This window comes from Eptesicus fuscus, chromosome 11 (genome assembly GCF_027574615.1).
Source record: "Eptesicus fuscus isolate TK198812 chromosome 11, DD_ASM_mEF_20220401, whole genome shotgun sequence".
Lineage (NCBI taxonomy): Eukaryota > Metazoa > Chordata > Mammalia > Chiroptera > Vespertilionidae > Eptesicus > Eptesicus fuscus.
The window spans coordinates 47,382,864-47,410,776 of NC_072483.1; the positions used below are offsets into that span (position 1 = coordinate 47,382,864).

Sequence of the window (27,913 nt, forward strand, 5' to 3'; positions counted from 1 at the left end):
GTCATTCAGGATCTGGATTCTGTATATCTATGCAGTAGCATTCTTGCCTCCATACTCCCTGCACATTCTAGCAAAATTGAATAAGTGGGGCTTCCTCTGACTCCCCCAGGAAGACTCAGAGGCCCTTTCTCTCATACTTTCAAGTCAGCATGGTGCGTTTTATAGACCTTCATAATGAGGAGAAGGGAGCAGGTCAATCCATTCTGAAATTATTTGTTTGTGCATCTGTCTCCCACTCAAACTGAGTTCCTTGAGAGCAGAAAATATATCTTTCCAGCTTTGTATCCCCAATGCCTGGCACAGTTCCTGGCACATGGCAGGAGCTCAGTTAACATTGGTTCCTTTTGAAGAGCCAAGAATTCTAGCGGGGAGGTGATGTCCTTTCAATAATACACAGCATGTGATGGACCTGGTTATAAGTAGGATGTTAGGACTCATGATCTTTGAACAATCTCTTCATAATATTAACCTCAAACATAATATTAAGGAAGAGAATGGGGGTGAAAAAAGTGATCAAATGTTCTCCCCAACACACATAAACTCCCCCCCCCCCAAAAAAAAATAAAGTTTTAACTGTCAGAAACATTCTAGGATTGTTAAAGGTGAATGATGACAGCTACATGTTTAGATGTGCATTCTTTTTTTCATTGAATACATGAAAATAATGTCAAAACAAATCCTGCCTGGCAATTTCACTGGTTATTTTCCCGGAACAACCTCGGCTTATCCCGCTTTCCTGACTCTCCCTCCCATCACCTTTCCTGTTCCCACCATTACTTCCCCCATAATCTGGTTCCGATGTCCTGGGCAAGTTTGAAGAGGGACCATTTCTGAAGCCAGGATTAGGAGAACAGTTATGTTCTTGTGGCTCACGGTTTCAGGACCACGGCCAGTGACACGACATTCTACTGAGCAGGCACTTTCCTTCTAACGTCAACATTGTCTAGCCAAGGGTGCCTTAGGAGAATATGTGGGTGTAATGGGTGAAAATCAAGGTGTGGGAGAGTTTGAGGCCTGGGACCTAACCGTTGCTTCCTCCCTATAAAGTAAGGGCAGGGACACTTATTACAGATGTTAGCCTTTGTCACATATATTAATAGCTTAGGACATTTTTCTCACCAATAGGTGTTCCTAAAGAAACATAATTTAGGACAGTGGTAAGCAGAAGATATTGAATGCATTTGAAATTAAGAATTTTTGCCTTTAGGTGTGAGAGATGTTCTGTCAAGTGTGCTCTTTAAGTTTATATTTTTTTTCAAACATATAACAATGACAGGCCACACATAAAAAGAAAGTCCAAAAATATATTACTAGGAAAGAAAGAAATCTAAGCATTTTGACAGATCAGAATAGAAAAAAAAAGTGCAAAGTATTCAGCTAGACGAAAGTCATGGGTCTGCTGGTAGTAGTGGCTGGGAATTTGGCTCTTGTGAATAAAAGGACTAAGAGGGCTCCAAGCCATTCATGGTCCAGAGTTGGACTCCTGCTTGAAGCCAGTGTCTGGGGTAGTTCTCCTAGGCTGATAAAAAGAGGCTGGGAAAATAATGGGATGGAGGAGGGGTCATATGACCCTATGTTCTAACCATGGCAATTTCCTCCTGGGGTAATGCTGACCATCCCCCAGGTATATGGATTTTAGCCTGCTTCTGGCTTAGGATGGTAGAAGGATATATAAGCAGCTGGACCTTCTGCTGCCACAGGGATGGGCTCTTCCATATACTTAATAAAACCTGGGACAGGAGCAAAAAATACCATTCTAAAACCTGGCTCTGGGCTAAAGACCCAGAAAGTCAAGAAGGCACTACTCTGAAATTATGAGAGTAGGAGGGTGGGCACAGAGGAAATAAGAGGGAGAGGGAAAACGAAATCGCCCTCTTCCTCAGTGAGTCTGCCAGCTACATCTCAAAACACATAAAGACATTTATGGCAAAGAAAGACAATCCACTGAAACAACAAATGAAGCATAAATTCATTAGAAATAAAATTAATTTCATGAAACAGTCTGAAGTGGTAAAATAACTGACTATAAGAAGAAAAACTATTTGGGATAAAATATGTAAAAAACTAACTCTAAGCAATCATACAATTTGGGGAGGGGCAGTGTTCAATGTGTGGTTAAGGCATGTATAGGTTATTGTGCTAAAAAAAAGGAATGGACTACGGGAAACCTTAGAGTTAAGCAAACCTGTTAAACATGTGGGGTAATTACTAAAACTATAGAAAAACAATGTCTAGTTTCTAAACCAACAGAAGGAAAAAAGGGTTTATAGAAAACTTTATCAATTCAACAGAAGGCAGGAAATGAGACATAAAGAATTAAAGGGAAAGGTGGTAAAAAAGAGATTTCTACCCATCTGTGCTTTTGAATTATCAAGCAGTCAGTTTTCCCCAAGATTTCTAGTCCACAAGCCGTGATGTTTAACAGCTGACTGGGTAGGGATCGGGGGCTGATTTGTATTGTTCACTAATTTCCATGGTGTAAATATCCCACCGTGGCCAATTTCAAGCTACCTATGAAACATCAATCAGTTCACAAAATTCCTGTAAATATAACAAGAATACCTAGGGAGCTTACGCATGCTGCCTCCAGCACATCACTCTTTGTTTAGGACAGACAGGCTTTTCTCCATGGTCTTTATACCACGTATAATTTTTGGCAATAAAATAAAAATCTTAAAAAAGATTCTCTGCATTTTATTTGTCTGAGACCATATGGAAATTTACTGGGAAAATGGGAGTTGGTGGCATTCTGTTATTACAGTATTTATCATATGGTTATGGAAGACTAGTAATTGATGATCCTTGCTAGCAAAGCCAGATCAATACGGAGATAAATGTCCTCAGCACAATAGAATTTATATCATCCACATGATAACTGACCACTGTGTCACACAGTCAATCATTCATCTCATTATCTGATATAACGAGTGGGAAGTCTAATATGTATGTGATTTATTAATGTACACTAGACCCATCTAACCCATTACCTGTCCTTGGCAACATAGTATACAGTCGTCTATCTCCAGTAATAGGATCTCACAGAAAGGATCAAACTCTCTTTTAAATGCTAGACATCTTCTGTTGAATTAGAGCAGACCAGAGAAATCTGAGCTAGCATTGCTCCCTCTCTTCCTTTCACTTCTCCCTTCCTCCCAGACATGGATTCCTACTCCTTCCCTCCCTCTCTCCCTCCCTCCCTCCCTCCCTCCCTCTCTCCCTCCCTCCCTCCCTCCCTCCCTTCCTCCCTCCCTCCCTCCCTCCCTCCCTCCTTTTCTTCCTTTTCAGAGCTAAAGTGGCTTTCCTAGAACAGTGGTGGGCAAACTGCGGCTCGCGAACCACATGCGTCTCTTTGGCCCCTTGAGTGTGGCTCTTCCACAAAATACCACGTGCGGGCACGCACATACAGTGCGATTGAAACGTCATGGCCCATGCGCAGAAGTCGGTTTTCGGCTCTCAAAAGAAATTTCAGTCGTTGTACTGTTGATATTTGAGTTTGCCGACCACTGGCCTAGAATGTGGTGGGTGGGCAAATGGTCCCAAAAGAGCCTTCATGTCACTGATTTGCTGCTGTGAATATATTTGGTGACAGACACTTCACATCACCTATCTATGCATGTGTCACTGAGTTACAGTGGCTTAAAGCTCAGGGCACATCACAGACCAGAGCAGGGACATGCTATGTTCCCTGGAGAGAGAGAGAACAGGGAAAATGGAAACAGAAAGCTAACCATTTCAACGCATAGAGTTCGTTTACTCACAGTGGGAGTACGAGCCCTCCAACCCCCACCCCCCTTTTCCTCAAGCCCCTGGGAACATTTGTTGCCTGAAACGTCTGTGCTTTGCTTTGCAAGGGTTAATCAGAGGACCTATTATTCAGCAAATTAAAGGCTTGGCTGCCTGAGAGTTCCTTTCAGCAAGGATTAGGGTCTCTGCGGATGCTCTGATGTAATAGATGGAGCTGTTCGCTGCTTCATGTTAATGGAGGAGCAGTAGGGACTCCCCGGGCTCTCTTTGGCGCCTTCACTCATTCTCTTGCTTAAAAAAGAAAAAAATATTTTATTTTAAGAATACTGAGTACTTGAAAAAGGCACTGGATAGATGTCCCTGGGGGATGAAGTGTTCATTTCTTTGTCTAAAATCACAGAGGCGCCGCACTAACTGGCTTCCTTGGGTGGCCACTTCCTCAGGAAGAACCGTCTCCCCAAAGAGCGACAGAAGCAATCATTGGGGCCCGTGGTTCAAGGCCCTCGGACGGACGTTTATTGTTGTTGTGTTGCTCAGAAGTCGGGCAGAGGGAAGGCAGGTAAGAGGTATGGTGGCGGTTTGTGTCCTCGGGAACATGAACGAAGGCAGCCAATAACTGTGCAAAATCCTGATTTGCATAAGACACTTACAACTACTTATTATCTGACCATATTTTCTCCAGGCTTTTGAGTAGTGGTTAGGTTGTTAATAAAAAAAAAAAAAAAACTAGCTTAGTTTATTTTTCTCAGTTTGGTTTCATACCATCAATAATATTCATCTAACTGGCAATAAGCCAGAGAAGTGTTTAGTCAATTTCAGTCTTTACCAATGGAACACACAGTAAGGGAAAGGCGCTAGGTGTGAGCAGACACCATACCAGTAAGATGATTGAAGCTCTAGGCCCGTGGTCGGCAAACTGCGGCTCACGAGCCACATGCGGCTCTTTGGCCCCTTGAGTGTGGCTCTTCCACAAAATACCACGGCCTGGGCGAGTCTATTTTGAAGAAGTGGCGTTAGAAGAAGTTTAAGTTTGAAAAAATTTGGCTCTCAAAAGAAATTTCAATCGTTGTACTGTTGATATTTGGCTCTGTTGACTAATGAGTTTGCCGACCACTGCTCTAAGCAATTATCTTTCTTCTTAATCTAATCCTCCTCCCGCCTCTACCACGTACTCTGGCCTGAGATTTTAGTTGGAGCCTTTATTGTCATCACTGAGAGGCAAATTTGACTGCCCTCTTGTTTCCATGCCACTTGTGTGATGCTTCAGTCCTCTTCTAACCCCTGCCTGTGGGATTAAATTGCTCCCTCCTTTGAGTTGCTTTTGATTCATGGGCTAACTTTTTCAGCGATCTTCTTTTCATTCTTTACAATGAACAGCACCTGGTAGCTTGGCACTCGCCTTTTTTTCCTTGATGGGTGCCAGCATTTGGGCACTACATTCAGCATGTCAGGAATCAAGGGATCTGACTCTAAAAATTCACCAAGTTTCTGGTAAATTTAGGTGTGGATTAAGATCAGAGAGCTCTTTGACCCAATATGCCAAGGTTGGGGGTTCGATCCCTAGTCAGGGCACATATAAGAATCAACCAGTGAATGCATAAATATGTGGGACAACGAACCAAAGTTTCTCTCTTCCCCTTCCTCTCTCTCTTTCTCAAATCAATTTTAAAAGAATAGCTCTTATGCAATGGTGTGTTGTTGGGTAATTTATAATTTAAAAAAAGATCAGAGTTCTGTGCCTTCTTGCATTGACCACCCAGGGAGAATTTTGTTTTTTACTCCATAGTACTTTGATAGAAGGCATCAGTTGGTCTTGAAGAGTGTTATAAAAAACAGTCCTCTGAAATTCATGGCCATGTTTACTGCAGGGAAATAGTATTCATCACATTACATGGTGTTATTTCTATGAAAACTCAGGAAAACTATAAACCTCTAGTCTCCTTACCAGTCAGTAACATCATCATCATCATCATTATAGTTCTCTAAGCAGCTGGTCTGTTTCTATATCATGGATGTTAAGAAATACTATAAAAGAGACTACCTTTTCCCGTTCACATTGGCTGCTGGAGAGCACAGAGCCCAATTTGTAGCCACCTGTAACAAAGTAATTTATTTTGTATTTTAGTTGTTATTTTTGTTTCCTAATTTCCTGTCTTTCATTTTTCTCTTCTACTTTTATTGTTTTATCTTGCCTTATTGTATTTACATGAAAACATATTGCAAGATGCCTTTCTCAAACAAGATGAAGAATTAAAAATCAGTTGCATACTCTGATGGTGGGAATGTAAAATGATGCAGCTACTTTGGAAAACAGTCTTGTAGTTTCTCAAAAGATTAAATATAGCCGAAACCGGTTTGGCTCAGTGGATAGAGTGTCGGCCTGTGGACTCAAGGGTCCCAGGTTCGATTCCGGTCAGGGGCATGTACCTTGGTTGCAGGCACATCCCCAGTAGGGGGTGTGCAAGAGGCAGCTGATCTATGTTTCTCTCCCATCGATGTTTCTACCTCTCTATTCCTCTCTCTTCCTCTCTGTAAAAAATCAATAAAATATATTAAAAAAAAGATTAAATATAAAGTTACCATATGATCCAGCATTCTACTCTTAGTTGTGTGTACTGAGAAGTGAAAACATATGTGCACAAATGTTCATAGTATTATTCATAATAGCTTAAAAGTGGAAACAACCTGCCCTGGCCAGTGTTGCTCAGTTGGTTGAGTGTCAGCCCATGTACTAAGAGGTCACCGGTTTAATTCCCAGTCAGGGCAGATGCCTGGGTTGCCGGCTCTATCCCCAGTAGGGGGCATGCAGGAGGCGGCTGATCAATGATTCTCTCTCATCATTGATGTTTCTTCTCTCTCTCCCTCTCCATTCCTTTCTGAAATCAATAAAAAATTAACATTATATCTATATCTATATCTATGTATCTGTATCTGTATCTGTATCTGTATCTATCTATATCTATATCTAAAAGATATTACCACACACAGGACCTGGATCAGCACCGCTTGTGTGTTTCTATATGTATGTGTGTGTGTTGTGAGTTGGGGAATAATACCACACTTACACATATGCAACATTTAGAGAACCAGGTGGGATTGAATTTATTGATTCATTCAAACACTTACTAGGTATTTATGAATGGGGAGAAAGATGCCTTGAGTGAGATGTTAGCTTTCATGAAAATTAGAAACTAATGGAAGAATAGATATGGACATAAATAATAATAATTCAAGGTCGAAAAGTGTAAGCCCTAGAGTAGCTTACAGATGAAGTACACAATTCTAGTTAGGAGATGACACCAGGGTCTTAAAGGAAGAAAGGGATATTGCCAGGAAGTGTAGGGAAAGAGCATGCCAAGTGGAGAGAGTACAGTAGGAAGGGAAGTTTCTTATGGAGGCATATAATACCTTTTATTTGTTTTGGGGTAGTCCTGGGCATGGATTGGTTCATTTCTCACAGAGGATGGCTGGTACTGTCCATTGTTTCTCCTTATATGGAAAAAATGCATACAAATGAGAATTATGGATTTAATTCTGGGCAGCATGGCAAGTAGGATCAAGGGAAGGATTAAAATGCATATATCCTCGAGCACTACACCCAGACTAAGAAGCAGACCATAACTGTTTGTCAAAATGGAAATTGATTTTAGAATCAAAGAAATTAGCCAGATATTCAAAAACAGGAGTGCCCAAAGGCTTGAACTAAAAAGTGCTTTTGCTGAATTGTCAGACTCCAAAAGTCCCGCTTCGCCCAGAACTATGAAAGTTCTCATCAGGTCATCTATCAAAGAGCAATTTTGTCCTCAGTGGTGGGAATCACACTGAGGAAAGGAGCTAACTAGTGGGCACCGTTTTTTCAAGGCTAATACAAGGAGCCAATTCTTTTGACAGCACTCATCCTGCTTGGAAGACATGGCTGTTTTTCTCCAATGGACTGACTGTATCCCCACACTCAGCACAGTGGCTGGCCCTATGGCTGGCATTTATTAGGTGCTCACTGTGTACCAGGCACTGTACATAGATTATTGCATTTGTGCCCCACAATGTTATTATTACCATTTTACAAGTGAGGAAACTGATGCCCAGAGAATTGAATTCCCTTGTATATCACCAATCTATAAGAAGTAGAGTTAGATTTGGCAATTAAGTATATTGTTATTTAAATAAATCAACAGACTATTTGAAATATTTAAGATGAATAACAATCCTATCCTATATAATAAAAGCCTAATATGCTAAGTGTCCGACCATTCGTTCGATTAGTCACTATGATGTGCACTGACCACCAGGGGCAGACACTCCGACCAGTATTTTAGCTTGCTGCTGGGGTCTGGCCAATAAGGACTGGGTGAGATGGGCTGGACACACCCTGGAGCCCTCCCGTGGTCCCTCCCCACCAGCCAATCTTCCTCAGTCCCTCCCTGGCCTCTAAAATATTTCTTCTAATTAATTTCCTTTCAATGTGCATGAATCAGTGCACCGGGCCTCTAGTCCTACATAATAAAAGCATAATATGCAAATCTATCGAACAGTGGAACAACTGGTCAGTGGGGGGCAAGGCTGGTGAGCCGGCGGCACCAGGCCAGGCAAGGCACATGCCAGTGGGCAGAGAGAGGGGACAGCAATCGGGGCAGCAGTGACCAGTGGCCTGCCTGGTTGCCTCCCACAGAGGGAGGCCAGACTGCAGTTTAGGCCCGCTCCCTCTGGGGAGCATGCCTAAGCCCTTAGTCAGACATCCCCTGAAGGCTCCCGGACTGCGAAAGGGCACAGGCAGGGCTAAGAGACCTCCCTGAGTGCATGAATTGTCATGCACGGGGCCTCTAGTTTAAATATAATATTACATAATCTAGAATTATAAATTATATATGTTACAGGAATCTATATTAATAATGAACATAAAGATTAATATTTTTAACAAATGGATTTGCCAACATCTAGATTATTTGGCCCCGATACCCATATTTTCCATAACCATTTCCTTCTGGGTTCAGTCATCAGTTCCCTTTTTGATTGCTCCTTACCTTCCTGAGCTGCTTCAAGCAAACATTTCATTAATTTCCACTTGAAGTAGAGCTCCAAAGGAAGCCCAGGCCCGTGTCTGGTTTGCTGAGTCTAGGCTTGACCAATGGCCAACTTCAGCGCCTCACAGAGGCCCAAGAGGCAGTGGTTTGGCTGCTGCAGGGGACTCAGTGGTACCTGCAGTGGCAGCCAGTGCCCAGATCCATGGGAACTGGCAGCACAGCAGCCTGAGTGATGGAGCCATCCCAGGATGCCCATCTCCCAGGGACCATGCCTTCCATAACTCTTGAACCACAGGGTGGGATTTGAACACAGGTTAATAGTCCAATAAACTAGTTGCTGGGGCTGTTTGATGAAGTAATGGCTCATTTATTTCTGGCCCCTTGACTGAATCACAGGACGGGAGTTGCGTGGAGAAATGTTTGTTTAATTACAAAGTGCTTTTCCCAACCAAGGAAGAGACAGACAACAAAGAGGAGTGAGAGGGCGGAGACTCAGGGCCACCAGTCTCCAGTCCTTAAGTCTGCCTTAGACCTAGGACATGACCGTCGGGGTCTTGCCTGGCTTTGGCATGTCCAGTGGAGTGCGTGCTCATCCCGCCTTTGCAACTGCCACGTACACTTGGAAAGCACAGCCTAAACGGAGGAAAGCTGTGTCAGTAACAATAATAAACCTGCACCTCCACCGCCCCACCCGCCCGTGGCTTCTCCTCGGACAGCTTTTGTGGTCCCTGAGCCCTGTCTTGTCTTCCTCCTTAGCCCTGATTCCTCTTGGCCCTTTACCACTGCACCTCCTCGCTTGGCAGTTTTACTTCTTTTTCCTCCTCCCAGACTGATTCTGCCCACTGTCCATGGCATATTCTTCTTCCCTCAGCCCCTCCCAGCCACGGCCCCCGGCTTGTCCCCAGACAAGCAGTGCTGAGGATCTCAAATTTTTGTTACTACATCACCTTCCCTAAGGACACAACGAAGTAGTCTGGGTTTGCTAATTATTTACTGTTGATCACGAGATCAGAGACATAAGGGTAGAGGGGTGCTTGTGTCACAGGTGGCATCGGTGGCCTACTGCAGCTCTCTGCCGTGGGGGGGGGCGGAGGGACTCCCATCCTGGGCCCAGTTTTAGCATGGAGGCTCTCCAGCTACTGTGGTGCTCATTGCCTCCGAGGGAGATGCTGTCCTTTCTGCTCTGAGATTTTATCTTTTGGCTTCAAACCACCCTACACTTTTCCTCTGGTCTCCTTCTTCACCTCCTTGGAGGCTTCTCTGGGTGAGAAAAGTTGGTTCTTCTGAGGCTTTGGGAAATGCCATGCTCCTCCCTTTCCGTTTCTTTCCTGGGTTCACTTGAGCTCACTCTGGGCCTTCGGGGCTTTGTCTAACGTGGGGCTGACGTGTGACCTTTCTGACCCTGCACCTTGTTCTGTTCGCCCCGTGTCTCCTGCAAGACGGCAGCTGCCCTGCTGTCGGCAGCCCTGCAGTCTCTCTACCTTTGCCACACAGAGCCGGCTCCCAGCACCCACTCAAATGGAGCCCGAGCTCCTGTTGCACAGCCCTCTGCCCTCCCCCTTCTCAGGGCCTCTTTTCCCTGTCGTTGAACTCCGACGGTTCTCTCTGACTGATAACTGTAGACTCCTGGTTCTCACGTCTGTTTCAGGTTCGGACCCCACTTCCCCACCCCACGCGTGAAGTCAGCGTGCAATTTCAGTTCCCGCCAGTGAGACTTTAAAACACCACCATGTGCAGTATTTGTAAACCTAATGAAAACTGAATGCAGTTCAATATTCCACCCAATGGGGAGGTGGGGCTTTGCTCAAATAACATATGCCACGTCAAGTTTCTCAGCTTGCCTTTTGAGGCATCAGTCACCTTGGGAAGATGCCTGTGTTTGTCATAGTCCTGTCTCCCGAGTGGAAATTTCCTTCGGAGACACAGCACCCTGGGCTCCGACGCCTAACCTATACTGAGTGTCCCCTCCCAGGAGTTCTCCCTTTGTCACTCAGCCTCCTGCCTGAGGATGATAGGAACTGCAGCGCAGCGCAGCGCATCACGGGGCGGGGAAATGTTTGCTCAGATCAAAAACGTTCGGGTATTCTGTGCCAAACAGGCTAAGCAGCAAACCCGCAGGACAACAGCACAAAGTATAAAAGACAGAATACTTAAAAAGGAACGGAAAGTGCCGGGAAGCCCAAGTGTCCGTGTGGTTTGGCCCCCGTGTGTGGAATGAGATTGCGCACCCTCCTACTTTCCCCACAAGCTCAACCAGGATTATTGGGTTTTGACTTTCCCACTGCTTGTTCTCAAGTGTGCTGTATTCATCAGTAAGCATCCATCGGGGCTCTTGAGAAAGAGCTCCCCCTCGCAGGCATCTGATGTTTCGGCGATGAAGTGGCAGCTACAGCACAAGGCAGCTGTGCCTCGCAGCACTATTGTTTGGGAGCAGAAAGCGCAGGCATCGCCAGCCCCAGAGCTCCGAGCAGAAGCCAGACCTTGCTTCTGGCTGAGAAATCCCTCCTTTTTACCTGATGCTGGCTGAGCCAGGCTGAGAGATCGCTGCAACAACCTACGTTTAATGTGGTGACACTAATGAATTCGGAGAATTAATCTTCAGTCAAGAAGGCATGATGGAAAGTACTAGAATTTCAAATTAGGTAATGGATTAATTTCTTTCAAGGCTAGAATACGCTCCTTTTTTCTTTTTTTTTTTTTTTTAGCCTAGTGGACTTTTCTATCAAATTCAAACCAAACGGGAATTCAGGGTAAATCCAGGCACTATAGCTCCTGGCAGATCAAAATGTTTGTTTTGTCTTTTAGCACAAAGATAAACACACCTAAATCCAGATTTTTTTAAAATGATCCCTTAAACAGATGTTTTTATTGATTTTGGAGAGCGAGGAAGGGAGAAACATCCATCTGCTGCCTCCTGCATGCCCCCTACTGGGGATTGAGCCTGCAACCCTGGGCACGTGCCCTGACCAGGAATCGAACTGGTGACCTCTCGGTGCTTGAGACGACACTCAACCAACTGAGTCACACCATCCAAGGCTAAAAAAATAACTTTTAAAAAAAGAATTACTGATGATTTTGGAAAAAAGTAGTCTTCCCTCAATCTAGTCCTTGTTCAGTTCCTTTTTTCCAGAGCACAAGGCTCCCAGATGAACTTGGGAGATGTATATCCCCAGTTTGAGACACTGGTTTCTGAAGAACCAGCAGCTTACAGGTGTCTTAAATGCTGGTGATATTTCGGGGCTCTGAGTGTCTCCCCTCAGCTGAGAGAGGACTCTGCACCCCCAAAAGTCTACACCTGGTTTCTCACAGCACAGCTTCTGAAGATATCATTTGCAGGTTCCACTGGTTCCACTGACCCAGGAAAAGGTCTGTGGTGAACAAGTTTGGAAACCTGGACTTACACAGAATAAAGCTGTTTCCTTTACCCCGGTATTCCTAAGAACATTTAACATGCTCACATGCATTATGCAACTCCAGACTTAGCCGGACCAGAGTGTCACCAATGTTTCCCCTACCTTTTGGACCAGAACACTAGTTTCATTTTTCAATGGAATGTCTTCTGTAACTAGTATTTCACCCAAGTCACCTCACACTGACTGGCCCCCACTTCCATACAGAAATCAACATCTTGTACATCCTCTTGGAAAACTTTTCAATCCCCAAGTGGGGGTGGGAGGATATTCTGCATCTGGGATTTGTCCTTTCTGGTTTAATAAGCAATCCCGAAATGAATAAGCATATTATAACTTTCTTAGTGTTCCATGTTTGTTCTCCAAATCAGGTTAGAAGATTTTATCATGCTTTTTAAAAGGACAGAGGCTGTCAGAAGTTCTTACAGATCCCAGCAGTCGATTCTATCTTAATCCACTAAATCCCTGCCTGGTAGGAGAATAAAACAAATAGCGAACTGACAAACGTAACAGCATGAGTTTGGGGCACCAAATCGCAAAGCCAAGCATTATAGAGCATACCCTAGTTAAGGTTGGTGAAGGAACTAAAGTCCTTAGGCATTTAACGGAGGCAGCTTAGGAGGTGAAGGTGAATGTTGTGGTGGCCTCCTGAGTTCCTGGCTACACAGCTGGCCTAGTCAGGCTTCTTGCATTGCTGATCCAGTTTGCCAACCTTGAAATGACTCTACCTCTTCTCCACCAATCGAGTTCAATTTAGTTTCAAAACTTACCCAAACCTAGCTCAGTTCTCACCTGCTTCAGTAAGTCTTCCCTGGCTGGAGTCCCCCACGCCCCACATTTTAAACAGTGACACAGATGCAGAACATCTGGTATTTCATTGCTGAGTGGGAAGGAGTCTCCCATGGGAGTCAGGGAAATGGCCTCATCACTATCAGGACCTGACCTTAACTTCCTCCCCTCATAAAAGAGGGGTTAAGGTAGTAAATCTCTGTCTCTTAGCTCCAAAACCCTGTGCTTTGGGGTGATTCTTTTTTAGTGGGCAAAAGTAGGTTTACAGTTTATATGGAAAATAATACAGTAATTAATGAATAATAATACAAGAGTAAACTCTGTGTTTTGAATACTTACAACTGTAAACCTACTGTGCCACTTTGTATATAAGCAAACACTGGCTTCTGCTGTTTCCTATGTCTCTCTTGTCCTTCCATCTTTCCATTAGATTGCAGATCCTTGAGGAAAAGAATAATAATTTTTATGAATTCATTTATTTTTGGATAATTCTGGCTGTGTAATATATGTTTACTGAACAAATGAGATGAGATGATTCCAGTGCCCTAGTAATGCATGATTTTCAGCCATACCTGCTCCTAAAGTAGAACTTTCCTCTATTTATCCGTAAAATAATAGTTCCATTTTAATCTGGCTCTTTGCTCCCCATGAGAAAGAGGTATGCAAGAGAGTTTTAGAATAAGGTTATACCCTCAAGGTCTTCATGCCCTTCTCCTAAGAATCCTCCAGTGCAGTTGGATATGTCACCACTCTGCTTAGCATTCTTCCCGTATACACTCAGTTTCATTTTGCTGATCCAGTGGTATGACATTCCGCCCACTTTGTGCTACTGAGAGAACTCACAAATCCCCTTGATCATTGCTTCCAGCAGGTAATATGCCTACCTTCATTTTTTGAATCTTGAAGAGATAACGGATTCATTTGTTAGTTTTTTCCTTGTCTGATTCTCTCAATTATTTAGTCCTCTTTTCTCTCCCTCTGTGTTCTAAAAAGAGATTCTTTCTAAAATACTAAATGATCTTGCAACCTTTTTAGCAATGTTGCTCCCCCATTAGATGCTAAAAATATGAAACAAGATATAGCACCTTTAATTGCACCCCCAGACTCCAGTAGAGACGTATTTTCATAAGGTAGGGGTATGACTTTCCTGGTCTCTTGGCAACCCTACCTAGGAAGATTTAATTACTGAAGTACCAGAAGGACCATGTTTTCAGGCCTCACCTGGAACACTGTCCCTAGGCACCTACCCAGAGAAGGAAGGTAGAAGCAGCTCCAGCCCACTTTCCCATTCACGTACTCTGAATTGTCTCTTCATTGTTACACCTCCCACCTTCAGTCTCAGCCCCCTGAGTTTACTCATTTGCGGTACTGGCACTAGTCAACAGACAGCTGAGGGTTGCCCTAGGTAGGGCTCTTGTTCTTTCTTCCTTTTTCCATAGCACTGACTGGCAGTCAGATGAAACAGCTAGTGCAAGAATAAAGGAAGGAAACATTAGGTGAAGAAACCTATTAAGAAATCTCCCTGTGTTTGGAGGTAAACATGGGTGTAGGAGGTATGTCTATTTGGTGATGAGAGACAGATCTGATGTGACCCACCCCAAAGCACTGGGCAGGCTTAGCTGTAAGACCCAGGGGTTCCTCGTCTCCTGTCTGACTCCCTCTGAGGCTCTGGGCGGTGTGCGAAGGCACCATGTCCATCTACAGTAGGAACTCTCAGAGGACACAGACTGTTTTTTATTTCAGGCGTTTCTGTACACCATTCCTCAAGCCAGGAGAATGGGGCCACTCACCTGTATTGTTTCACCATAAAACTACCATGAGGTTCCTTTTTTCCAGGTGCTGAGGGAAACATTAGCAATTACTTTCCTTTCATAGTCATATATACATATCCAAATGAATATACATGGACTCCAAGGAAGATTGCTGGAGAAAAAACATGAACATAGTATTTTTTTAAAGCATGTGCACTGATTTTTTTATTTTTGGTAGGAAAAATAATAGGTAATACAAACCCTGAACCTTTTCAAGTCAAATGATTGATTTCTTTCCATGGCCAGGCAGCAGTGGCATTTGAGTCGTGCAGGAGACAGAATGGTGATCATCTAGGTTCTTTTTTAAAAAAAATATATTTTATTGATTTTTTACAGAGAGGAAGGGAGAGGGATAGAGAGTAAGAAACATCGATGAGAGAGAAACATCGATCAGCTGCCTCCTACACACTCCCTACTGGGTATGTGCCCGCAACCAAGGTACATGCCCTTGACCGGAATCGAACCTGGGACCCTTGAGTCTGCAGGCCGACGCTCTATCCACTGAGCCAAACCGGTTAGGGCTTTTTTGGTTTTTATAGCTGAAAGCTCCAGCTCCAATAGATAGAAAACCCCCCTGAATCAATTCTAAAATGGAGTGACTGGGAAATTGACTGAAAATCTTATCAAGACTAGAAGGTGAGGGACGTGAAAGCGGTTTGAAGTGTCAACCACAAAGGTTAAAGCCTTTTGTAAGTCCAACAGTTGAGGATTGTTTTAGGAACTCTGCTTAAATGTTTTGAAAAAATGCTCAAGGGGAGGCTGAACTTTTTTACCATTTGTCAGTGTATTTCATTATTTAACATATGTTGTGTTTTGGATGTTGCCGGCATGTCACTATTGGGAAAACTGGAGCCGTTTATTTCATGGAGTGGGCAGAATGGCATCCGGTATTTATCCTGAGCCTCCTCTGTGAGCTCAAGACTGATAGCTCACAGGGCAGCTGGTGAAATGTCTTTTCTCCTGTCAAGGGCAGCTGGCTACTCAGAAGAGAAATGTGATGGTAATTGGAGGGGTATTCATCAGATTCAATTTCAGTAGAAATTTCCTTGTGTCAAGATCATCTTTAATAACATGAGAGCATACAGCAAAATGTACTAAATCATTGTTTTCTTTGAAAAGGGTATTGAATCTGAAAAAGAAAGTGGTTACACCGGTACGGTTTTAACCAATTAACTGCAGAGGAGTTTAAATACAAACCAGTTTTTACCATTTCAAATGGACCTTTTGTTCCCTGTTTGCATAATTTCATTCCAGTTTATCTGAATTATATTGCTGTCACTTCCTGTTTTGAGGTTTTTCTGCTTCTTCAGAAGACATTAGCAATCAAGGCACTGAACTTTCTCTGTGAAGGTTTCTTTATGATCAGTTTTGTTCCTTACAAACTCCTAAATGCATTTTCCCCACCACCACAGAGTGGACACTTTATGTTAGGATTTGACTTAAATGATAGTATGTAATTTCATATGCTTCCAAAATGAAGTATATTAGACTAATCAACTTGTCTCCATTGTAAACATTTTTCTGTAATGAAAATTCAGACAGAAAATTCATCCTGACCAATCTCTTTTTTTTCTCAGTGTTTTGGGTATGTCACATCAATTGATTGTGTTTTTTAATATGTCAAACTAAAATAGACTTCTGATGTTTTCATTAATTCAACTAATAGAGATTTATTTTTTCCTATGTTCTGATACATATTCATAAAGAAAGAGCTTTGTTAGGTTAGTGATCAGGTTTTATAAATGAACCTTTTCGCCTCCCCTCTCCCAGATTCACAAGGGAGCCAGGTGTCTAAGATTATACTTTGGATTGTTTGTTGATTTTTGCAAACAGGTGTCTTATTAAGGATTTTGAAAAGCGGCCTTCCGTCACACAGCTCCTCGACCACCCATTTATTCAAGGAGTCCGCGGAAAGGTTTTGTTTCTGCAAAAGCAGCTGGCCAAGGTCCTCCAAGACCAGAAGCATCTAAACCCTGTTGTTAAAACAAGGTATGGTGTCTTCCTGCTTCCGCTCTCTGGTTATTAATAAAAACAGCATGCCATGTATTTTGATTTGCCCAGCATTATTACTGGTAATTATCACATCCCTGCATTTCTGAGCGTCTCATTTACGTGATGTTAAGTACTTCATGCCTAGTGGATGGGAGCATTAGAGCTTCAGAAATAAGCTCCTCTTTTGTGTTCTTAGTGCTAATTTCTCTCAACTGTAGCAGAAGTCTCACTGTGCCCTTGTGTTCTAGTTAAAAACCAACACGTATATATTTATATTTAATACAAATGTGAATTTTTTTTCAAACCAACAAAGGTAACCATATGAAAGCAGTCACAGCTGAGAAATCTTTACTTGGCTGTTGCAGACTGGAGAGCAGAAATGTAAGCTGTTTTGTGATTTTTGGAAAGAATGCAAGTTAAATGCTGAAGCCCTTTTTTTTTCAAATGTGCTCAGAGACCGTTTTTCTTTAGCTAAAAATTTCTTAGAGGCAAGTTAGTGTTTTAAAATGACCACACACACACGTTATTGTTTATGCTATCTGAAACAACGGGGATTCTCCCCTTCCCTTTTAAAACATTTAAAAAGTAAATGTTTATTTTCAAGGGCAGTTGCATAAAGCAGTCTTCAGTGGTGGTCTCTAGAAATAGAGCTTGGTTTCTGTCCAGAGGGTGGCAGAATTTCTCTTAAAAAAGAAATTAAATGCAAATAAAGCTGCTCCCCCAGCTCAGCAATGATTTGGTTTTATAAAAATGGCCAGGGTGCAGATAAGCTCTAATCCATTATTACTAAAAGAACATTCAAAAGATTGGAGGCAACGGAATAAAATATCGCAAGTTCTGGAAATATTCAGGTATTCTGCAGAAAGTTGTTTACAAATCAAACAGCATCAGAACCCTTGGAGCTGGAGGCGTAGTTTCAAGGTGATTGTATCTTACGGACCCTCCCACCTCCTCTGCCAGGCTCTCTTTGGGAAAGTTAAAACACATTTTTCCTACTCGTTCCCCCTTTCCGCTGCCAGTTCTGTTTCTGTGGCTTGCCTACGGGGTAGAGAACACTCAGGAATTCTTGTGACTTGGTGCTTTTTTGAAGCAGTAGAATTTGTGTTTAAGCCCAGGGGAACTGAAATCCCTTTTCTCCCCCTGCTTTTGTTCATGTGCACCAGCCATTGCCCCTCAACCACCCACCTACACACACACACACACACACACACACACACACACACACACACATGGCAGCACCACCCAAAATGAAGATGAAATATATAAACCAAGCAAAACAAACTCAGCATTTAAATGCCCTAAGTCGAACAGGTGTCTGTCTCCTCCTTGTCCCTCTGTCCTGAAATTTGCCGCAGAGCAATTTCTGAGTCTTCTGCTTTCCCTTTGCCTGTTCAGATGTATGTTCTCTCTTTAAAAGACTCTTCTGCTTTTACCAAAGACAGTCTGTCTCCAGGCTCTCTCACCCACTTTCTCTCATTTCTCTTTATCTTTGTTAACTCCTTTGATGTTGTCAAAAGCCTCATATGGTGGCAAAGGCTTCTCACAGGGTCTTTGTAATCTTCAGTTTCACTCCGGAGTTGCTGTTTCTTTGAAAGTCACTTTAAAAAAATGCAACCTCACACATAGGTCTGGAGACTTTAAACAGCCCCTCCTTTGGAGGCAGGAGAATTAATTCTAAAGGAAACACAATGCATGTAGCTGACACAGCCTGCCGGGCATCCTGTACTCTTCCCTTAGCAGCTGGCAAGGGGTTGGCTACATACACGTTGTTTAAGCCCACATAGAGAAATTCTCACATGTCATCTGGTGCTGGTAATCTATACTAATAAAAGGGTAATATGCTAAGTAGACCAGGAGACCTTCTGGATGTCCTTCCGGACAAAGCCATGATGGCAGGGCTGAGGCAGAGTTGGTTAGGGGCAATCAGGCCAGGAGAGGAGGGCAGTTGGGGGTGATCAGGCCGGCAGGAGTGGGGGCAGTTGGGGGTGAGCAGGCCAGCAGTTGGGGGCAAGCAGGACGGTGGCGGGGGGGAAGTTGGGAGCGATCAGGCTGGCAAGGGGGGAGCAGTTGGGGGTGAGAAGGCTGGTGCGGGGGGTGGGGCAGGTAAGGGCAAGCAGGCAAGCAGGCAGAGAGGTTGGGGGCGATCAGGTAAGCAGGCAGGTGAGCAGTTAGGAGCCAGCAGTCCCGGATTGTGAGAGGGATGTCCGATCGGGTCTAAACCGGCAGTCGGACATCCCCCGAGAGGTCCAAATTGGAGAGGGTGCAGGCCGGGTTGAGGGACACCCCACCCCCCCCCCCCCCGTACACAAATTTCGTGCACTGGGCCACTAGTTCAATATATTTAAACTTGTGAGTTTCTAAATTGAGATGGAAAAAAACAAAAGAATTGAGGTGAGTGCTTAGATGAGTGAGGCACATACACAACTAACCATTTTTCTGCACAAATGGTCACAGCAGGCGGTACAATGTGGTGGTGAAAACCATAGCTCTGCCAGGTTTCAATCCCAGCTCAGCCACTTACAGACAAGTTAGTAACATTTTTCTGTTCTGAAGTTTCTTCATCTATAAAATGGGGGTTATTTTGAGGGTTGAGTAAACACATAAAAAATACATTAGAATAGGGTTGATGACAGAGTTAGCCCTTAATCAGTGTTAACAGTAGTAGTAGAAGTAGTGCACCTGGCCTATTTAATTCAAAGGCCTCCGTTTCTTTTGGATTTAATCTGTGCAAATTCATCTTTGTTTGCTTACCAAACAACATCATGAAAATAAATAGTACTGAGGTACTAAATGTTAAAAATATTAATTTCTATCTCTTATTTAAAATCTAATTTATTTATTTATGAGATGTTTATGTGTGTATGTGTCAGGCCCTCTGCTGAGCAGAGGAACTACAAAAGCGAGTCAGATACAGTTCCTGAGAGAGAGCGAATAGTCCAGTGTGTGAAGCAGAGACGTATCAGATGAGAACAGTTCAGCATGAAAAGTGCCTGGATGGAGGGAGGCTGGGGTACCTCCCAGAGCACCTGGGAAAGGAAGACCCCTGGAATTGGTGGGAAGATGATCCTTGAACTGTCCTGAAGATAGTTGGGGAAGGGTTATTCCAGGTAGAGCGGGAGAATGAGCAATGAGCAAAGGGCAAAGGCACTGAGACTGGAGAGAGTTTAGGGGATTTGGTAACAAATTAGTTGGCATTGCTGGAACTTGGCATGGGCAGGGGTGGGGAAGGTAAGGGGCCAGGTTATGATGGGTTAATGAGCTTGGATTTGTTCCTTAGACACTTGGGAGCCACTGAAGGGTTTCAAGCAAGGGTATGCTCCAGGAAGGTTGTTCGGATTGCAGCGTGGAGAAGGGAATGGATCTGGCAGAGCGGGAGCCAGGGAGATGCGTGAGAGCAGATCCTGGCAATTGCAAAAACAGAAGATATTAAGATAGTGGCCGTGTAGGACTGGGGATTGAATGAGAGGGATTAGGGAAAGAGAGCAGTATCACAGGGTCTACCCACACTGGGCTGCCTCCCTTCCCTGGTTCAGACAGCAGTCAAACAGAAATTGCAAGACATTAAGAGACAGAGACCAGCAAAAACATTTTGCTTCCTTTTCATATTCCATCAAATGCAATGCTATGTACTTCCAGGTAATGCACAAAGCTTCCAGCTTTCTGCCCAAAGCAGGGTTCTTCAACGGTCTGAACAGTCCTGGGCCCCCAGCTGGAGACAATTGTTTAGTTTTGAGAGCAAATGCAGGAAAATGAGACCTACAGCTTACAGGGGAAACTGTCTTACTCTTCCTGCAAAGATAGAAAATGTTCTGTTCACTTCAGTACTTTCCCCAAGGTAGAGAGAAGTTGGTAGTGTGAGAAAACTATAGAGAAGGGGAAAACTTAGACAAGTGAAGGAAAGGATCTTGTATAGAGGGAGACATTGGGGAGAGAGAGAGAGAGAGAGAGAGAGAGAGAGAAAGAGAGAGAGAGAGAGAGAGAGAGAGAGAGAGCGCGCGAGCGCGAGCAAGGGGGGGGGGGGCGGGGCAGGAATCAGGGCCCTAATTTCTGACTTTAGAAAGAACCTCTAGGTTGGGAAAGACACAGAAAAGTTATATGAAGATATTCAGAAATTTTAGGGGTGCGAGTGGGGAGCAGGGGGCAGAGGAAGAGGAAGTACTCTAAGGAAACTCATGTTAATGGCCGGTATCTTTCCAAAAGGTAGCCTCCTAGTTGGGAGTTATACTCCACGGAAGTGATAAGTCTTTGAAGTGGCCACTATGAGGAATATCATCACCGGTGCATTAGAGATGGAAACAGTGATTGCTCAACAGCACAAAAAGCTCAGGTGGAACTTAACTGAATAGCATTCCATGCTAATGAAGTTAATCAGTGTTTAAGATAACACATACAGAGCATTCTGGAGAGCATTTGACACTAGACCCTCTCAAAAAATGTACATCACCACCACCATCTTTTCCATTTATTATCTCTAGCAATTCTTAGCAAGAAGGAGTGGAAAAGAAATCAGACATTGTGGCTTTCTTTAGGCTTGAGACTGGCTTGGATGATGGGTGGAAAGGAGGGCAAGGGAATCAAGGTGAGTAGGAGAGTGTCCTTGAAGTCTTTTGGGGAATGGAGGAAAGTAAAGCCAAGAAGTGCCTTACTGACTTTGAGTCTGGGTCAGGGGACTGGCAGTTACAATGAAGACAAAGCATATTCATTGAGAAGAGGTCAAGAAAAGGGTTTGTAGAACTGAGATCTTGGGAACTGGGTTTGTAGAACTGAGATCTTGGGAACTTTTGAGAGATAATTGGGAACTAGTTATATAGCTCAAATTGTAGACAATTTTATGGAATAGAAATAAATGTGATATATATATATATATATATATATATATATATATATATATATATATATATAATCCTACCTAATAATAGACAAATATGCAAATTTACCATACCTCTGACACACCCACAAGCCACGCCCACCATCCAATCAGAGCGAGCATGCAAATTAACCCAAACCAAGATGGCTACAGCCACAGAGAGCAAGGTTTCCTAGGTAACAGAGGAAGCCAAGCTTTCCGCCTGCCCTTGCCAGGCCTAAGCCTCCACTCAAGCTACAAAGTTTCAATTATAGAAGGTAAACAAATTCAAACAAATGGCGGCAGAATGGAGCTTGAGAGAGCAGGCCAGGGTTGCCGCCAGCAACAGGGGAAGCAAAGCTTTCCGCACACCCTGGCCGGGCCCACCCACTTAAGGCAACAAAGTTTCAATTATAACCCCAACAGAAATGGCTGCCAGCCTCGGAGGGAGCCCCAGGCTTGGCTCCACTCCAGGCTACAAAGTTTCAATTGTAGAAGGAAAATAAATTCCAGATACCAGGGCCTCTGCTTGGGTTGCCAGGGGGCATGGCCGGCCTGCAAACCACCACAGGCCCCTTGCTCAGGCCGCCCCACACCACAAGGGAACCCCCACCTGATCCGGACACCCTTCAGGGCAAACCAGCTGGCCCCCACCCCTGTACCAGGCCTCTATCCTATCTAATAAAAGAGTAATATGCAGATTGATCATCACTGCAACACACAATATAGCTGCCCCCATGTGGTCAAAGATCCTGCACCCATGTGGACACAAGATGGCCACCACAAGATGGCAAGCAGGAGAGAGCAGTTGGGAGGCACCCAGTCTGCAAGGGAGGGCAGTTGAGAAGGACCAGGCCTGCAAGGGAGGGCAGTTGGAGGTGATCAACCCTGTAGGAGAGGGCAGTTAGGGGTAACCAGGCTGGCAGAGGAGGGAAGTTGGGGGCAAACAGGCTGGCAGCAGAGTGGTTAGGGGGTGATCAGGCTGGCAGGCAGAAGCGGTTAGGAGCAATCAGGAAGGCAGGCAGGCAAGCAGTTGGGAGCCAGCAGTCCTGGATTATGAGCGGGATGTCCGACTGGGATCGGGCCTAAATGGGCAGTCGGACATCCCTTGAGGGGTCCCATATTGGAGAGGGTACAGGCTGGGCTGAGGGACAACCCCCCTCTGTGCACGAATTTCGTGCACCGGGCCTCTAGTGTGTGTGTGTGTGTGTGTGTGTGTGTATATATATATATATATATATATATATATATATATATATATATATTATTTTACAGAGAGGAAGGGAGAGAGATAGAGAGTTAGAAACATCGATGAGAGAGAAACATCAATGAGCTGCCTTCTGCACACTCCCCACTGGGGATGTGCCCGCAACCAAGGTACATGCCCTTGACTGGAATTCAACCTGGGACCTTTCAGTCCGCAGGCTGATGCTCTATCCACTGAGCCAAACTGGTTAGGGCAAATGTTTTTGTTTGTTACTATTTATTGAAGCACTGATACATGCTATGACTTAGTCCATATATCATAAAACTCCATTCACATGAAAGTGCAAAATTGGGAACTCTCTAAAGACAGAAAATAGATTGTTTGGGGCTTGGGTGGGGATGGGTGGAGAGGTGGAGGTTAGGGATATAATAGCAGAGTGAAAGCTAAAGGGCAATGAAATGAGGTAATGAAAATATTCTCAAGTTGACTGTGGTGATGGTTGCACATATCTGTGCATACACTAAACACTTTAATTGGGTAAATTGTACAATATGTGGCTATTTCAATAAAGTGTCAACATAAGAAACATTCAAACCTGTAGAGAATTTTTATGAGTTTATTTGAGCCAAACTGACAACAATTGCTGGAAAACAAAACCTCAATGGATTGAGGAAATGCTCCTAGAAATAAATGTTTTTAAAGAGTTGACAAATTGAGGAATCAGTTCCTGAGAGAGAGCTAATAGTCCAGTGTGTGAAGCAGAGAAGTATCAGATGAGAACAGCTCAGCATGAAAAGTGCCTGGAGGGAGGCTGGGGTACCTCCCAGAGCACCTGGGAAAGGAAGACCCCTGGAATGGGTGGGAAGATGATCCTTGAACTGTCCTGAAGATAGTTGGGGAAGGGTTATTCCAGAGATCAGAATTTGAGAATTAACAAAGTGATTGGTTGGGGGTGGGAACACCAAAGATTGATATCAGGGGAAGGGGTAGAGAGAAAGGATAATGGGGGTCAAGTGCTGGAGAAGATGATATAAGAGAGTGATGTGAATTTTTCCAATAGGGAGAAAGCGGTTAGAGAGAACAATGGATGGGAAAAGGCAGAGGGGAGCAAGGATGGTGCTTCTTTTTCCTAACGCCGTGGTCGGCAAACTGCGGCTCACGAGCCACATGCGGCTCTTTGGCCCCTTGAGTGGCTCTCCCACAAAATACCACGGCCTGGACTAGTCTATTTTGAAGAAGTGGCGTTAGAAGAAGTTTAAGTTTAAAAAATTTGGCTCTCAAAAGAAATTTCAATCGTTGTACTCTTGATATTTGGCTCTGTTGACAATGAGTTTGCCGACCACTGCCCTAACCCCTCACAGTGAGTGTGTTGTAGAAGACCGAAGAAACCCAAGCGACACTTAGAGAAAAGGAGTTACACAGTTTTATTATGCCGGTGGTCTCAGAGGAGTTGCCTCCAAAATCTGAGCAAACCAATATGGTGGAAACTCTTCTGTTATCCCCTTTGGTTTCTTTTGTCCCCGAATATGGATTATACTTCCGAACCTTTCGCAGGCTTTGCAAAAAGCCCCATGTGCTGGGATGGGGGTCTTGAGATCATATTTAAGGGCTCAGCCTGGCGCCAGTGCTGATAACCCCCTCTGGGGGTTGTGTATTGTTCATGGTTTATGGCCTCTGTAAAATGTGAGCATTTAGGTAACAGGTCTTGCAAGACCAGATTCTGGAGAAAGGGGAAGTGACTTAATTATAGGTTATCAATAATGTACATTAGGTTACTGGCACAGATTCAGATTGCTAGTCCCCCCAAACATCAGGGTTACATTGGAATTAGCCTTTTAGCCTTCTCAAGTGGATGGAAGACAGAGCCAGGGCAAGAGCATTATGGGGAAGTGGTCCATTTCAGTTATGATAAGGAGATAAGGAGTGTTCAAGAATAAGGCTAAGAATCATCTGCTGTTCACAATAGAGCAGAGGCTGCACTGTGCATGAGGAAGAGGTTGGGTGATGGGTCCCCTTTCACCTCTCCTGGGTGGAAGCATCCTAGCTCTTCTGAGTGGTGCAGTTTTTTGGAAAGAAAAATTGGCTGTGATCCAGTTCCACTTCAAAATATATATATATATGGTGACATTGTACTATTTGAGATCTGATGCCATTTGCTGCTGCTGATTATAGTGTTTGAGTAAAACTGTTGGATTTTGTTTTTCCAGTAATTTATAATTTTTGCCATAGCATATATTTGATTCAGGTACAATAGAGACGTTATGTATCCAAGGCTTACTCTCTCAAATGAGGTTAAAACAGCCCTAAAATTCTGTGAATAGTTTGGGGCTTCATTTTTACTGAACCTGTCTGAGATGCTTTTAAGCAATTTGGCCTTGTCCTTTACATCAGCTTCCATTTCCTTGACCTTGACAAAGACCTTTTCCCCAAAACTAGTTTTGCAAATTCCTGAATTCATTGACACCATCTGCCATGTCCTGTCACCATTACAGTTCAGAGAAACTGTGAAAGCATGCTTTATATATATATATATAAATATATCATCACTTCACAAGAGTTAGTGGGAGAAGAGCCCAACCACTGTCTGGAAGAAGCATGGAGGTAGGGAAGGTGCTGGGTTAGCTGCCCTGGGACCCCCTCCTGCCTTCCAACCTCCCATCATGTACTTACCCGCAAGCCTCTGTAAAATTACAAGATCCAGCATGTCATTCCCCTGCAGGTGGCTTGGGACTGGCTGAAACCACAAATGTTAAATTCTTAAATGCCAAAGGTCTGCTCTATTACTTGGTAGAAGAATTAAGTTGCTGATTTGTTTTCTGCTCTGTTGAATGGATTTTGATTCTACCCCTGCAGTTTGCCTGAGGCTGATTAAAACAATGACCTCAGCTTTTCTGATTTCTTTTCACCCTGCAGCAGTGACCTTTAAAAACAGATTTCTCACTGTAATAGCTGCCAAGCTTTTCCCAGTAAGCCTGCCTCACTCACTTCCTCTTTTACTGGCAAACGTGAGTGTGAGTGCTTGCACCGCCAACCCCATATTACGTGCACTGATGGGTTCCTGGGCATCTATGTAAATGAATGACTAATGAATGAAAACTTCATCAAGTGCTGAAGATGCTTGACACATAGGAGATTAAATATCCTCCTGTTCTAACAGACAAGAAATAAATCCACACCCTGTTATAATTACTATCTACATCTATATATGTCTCTCTATAACTGAGTGAAAAAATTCATATATAATTTTCTGCTAGTGCCACTGATTCTTGCTGTCTAGAGAAGGTGGGTATATAAAATACTGTCTAAAATAATTGATGATGATGTAATTAAAATTATGTATTTCCATCCGTATTGCACTTTCAGTAGAAATGGTGTCAGGCCTTCATAATCTGCCATTGTTTTCACATTCTAGGTCCATGATTATATAGTTACTAGATGCCCGGTGCATGAAATTCATGCACAGGGGGGAGAGGAGGGGGCGGTGTCCCTCAGCCCAGCCTGCACCCTCTCCAATCTGGGACCCCTCGAGGGATGTCCGACTGCCCGTTGAGGCCTGATCCTACCGGGATCAGGCCTCAACGGGCAGTCGGACATCCCTCTCATAATCCAGGACTGCTGGCTCCCAACTACTCACCTGCCTGCCTTCCTGATTGCCCCTAACCGCTTTTGCCTGCCAGCCTGATAACCCCCTAACCACTCCCCTGCCAGCCTGATTGATGCCTAACTGCCCCCCTGCCAGCCTGTTTGCCCCTAACTGCCCTCCCCTGCAGGCCTGGTCACCCCTAGCTGCCCTCCCCTGCAGGCCTGGTCACCCCTAACTGCCCTCCCCTGCAGGCCCGGTCACCCCCAACTTCCCTCCTCTGCTGACCTGATCACTCCCAACTGCCCTCCTCTGCTGGCCATCTTGTGGCGGCCATCTTGTGTCCACATGGGGGCAGTCATCTTTGACCACATGGGGGCAGCCATCTTGTGTGTTGGAGTGATGGTCAATTTGCATATAATTCTTTTATTAGATAGGATAGAGGCCTGGTGCACGGGTGGGGGCCGGCTGGTTTGCCCTGAAGGGTGTCCTGGATCAGGGTGGGAGTTCCCTTGGGGCGTGGGGCGGCCTGGGTGAGGGGCCTGTGGTGGTTTGCAGGCCGGCCACACTCCCCAGCGACCGAAGTGGAGGCCCTGGTATCTGGGATTTATTTATCTTCTGTAATTGAAACTTTGTAGCCTTGAGTGGAGCCAAGCCTCCTGCTCTCTCTGTGGCCTCAGCCATCTTGGTTGGGTTAATTTGCATACTCGCTCCTGATTGCCTGGTGGACGTGGCTTGTTGGTGTAGTGGAGATACGGTCAATTTGCATATTACTCTTTTATTAGATAGGATAGTCAAATAAAAGTTTCTCTTTTATCAACGCTGTTATTAAAGGGTATAACGAACTGGAAATAAGGATTTGGGAGAAATATGCAACATCACTGACTTTGTTCTATTAGTAGTACTCTATCTCCAATTTTGAGTAACATTTTCTTTACTATATGGAACCCATTGCGTGTGTTGATAAGGGAGTGGTTTCTCTGATCTATCCATGTGTCAGCTTGTCCCTGAGCTCTGTCCATGCCCACAGGAGCCTTTGTCTTGGTCTTGAGGGCTACCACCTGTAAGCCTGGACTCCTTATTCCTTCTCTACCTTTGTTTTATCGATCCCCAACAGTTTTTCTTAAAATATAATTTTTCTTTTTTTCAGAGAGGAAGGGAGAGGGAGAGAGAGGTAGAAACATCAATGATGACAGAGAATCAATGATCGGCTGCCTCCTGCATGCCCCATGCTGGGGATTGAGCCTGCAACCCGGGCATGTGCCCTGACTGGGAATTGAACCATGACCTCTTTGGTTCATAGGTCGATGCTCAACCACTGAGCCACGCCAGCTCGAACAGATTTTGTGTCTGGAACCTGTGTTAGTCATTCTTAACTCATTCCAGTTCTACTCTTGGCTGGAGGGGATGGCTGTGATCCTGAGTTTGGAAGAATGAGGCAGTGGTGGCCTATACTGCCACAGGTTGACTGTCTAAAAGACCATCAGGCATTTCTTAGTGCAAAATTTAGCCT

The 27,913-nt window shown here is 44.2% G+C and overlaps 1 protein-coding gene across 1 annotated transcript in view; it reads left to right on the forward strand.

The window, feature by feature from the left end:
- MYO3B (myosin IIIB) overlaps positions 1-27,913 on the forward strand; it is a 357,251-nt gene that overhangs the window by 107,964 nt on the left and 221,374 nt on the right. Inside the window, exon 8 of the mRNA XM_054723043.1 lies at positions 16,609-16,764. Coding sequence (XP_054579018.1) covers positions 16,609-16,764 — 156 coding nt within the window. The remainder of the gene's footprint in view (positions 1-16,608; positions 16,765-27,913) is intronic.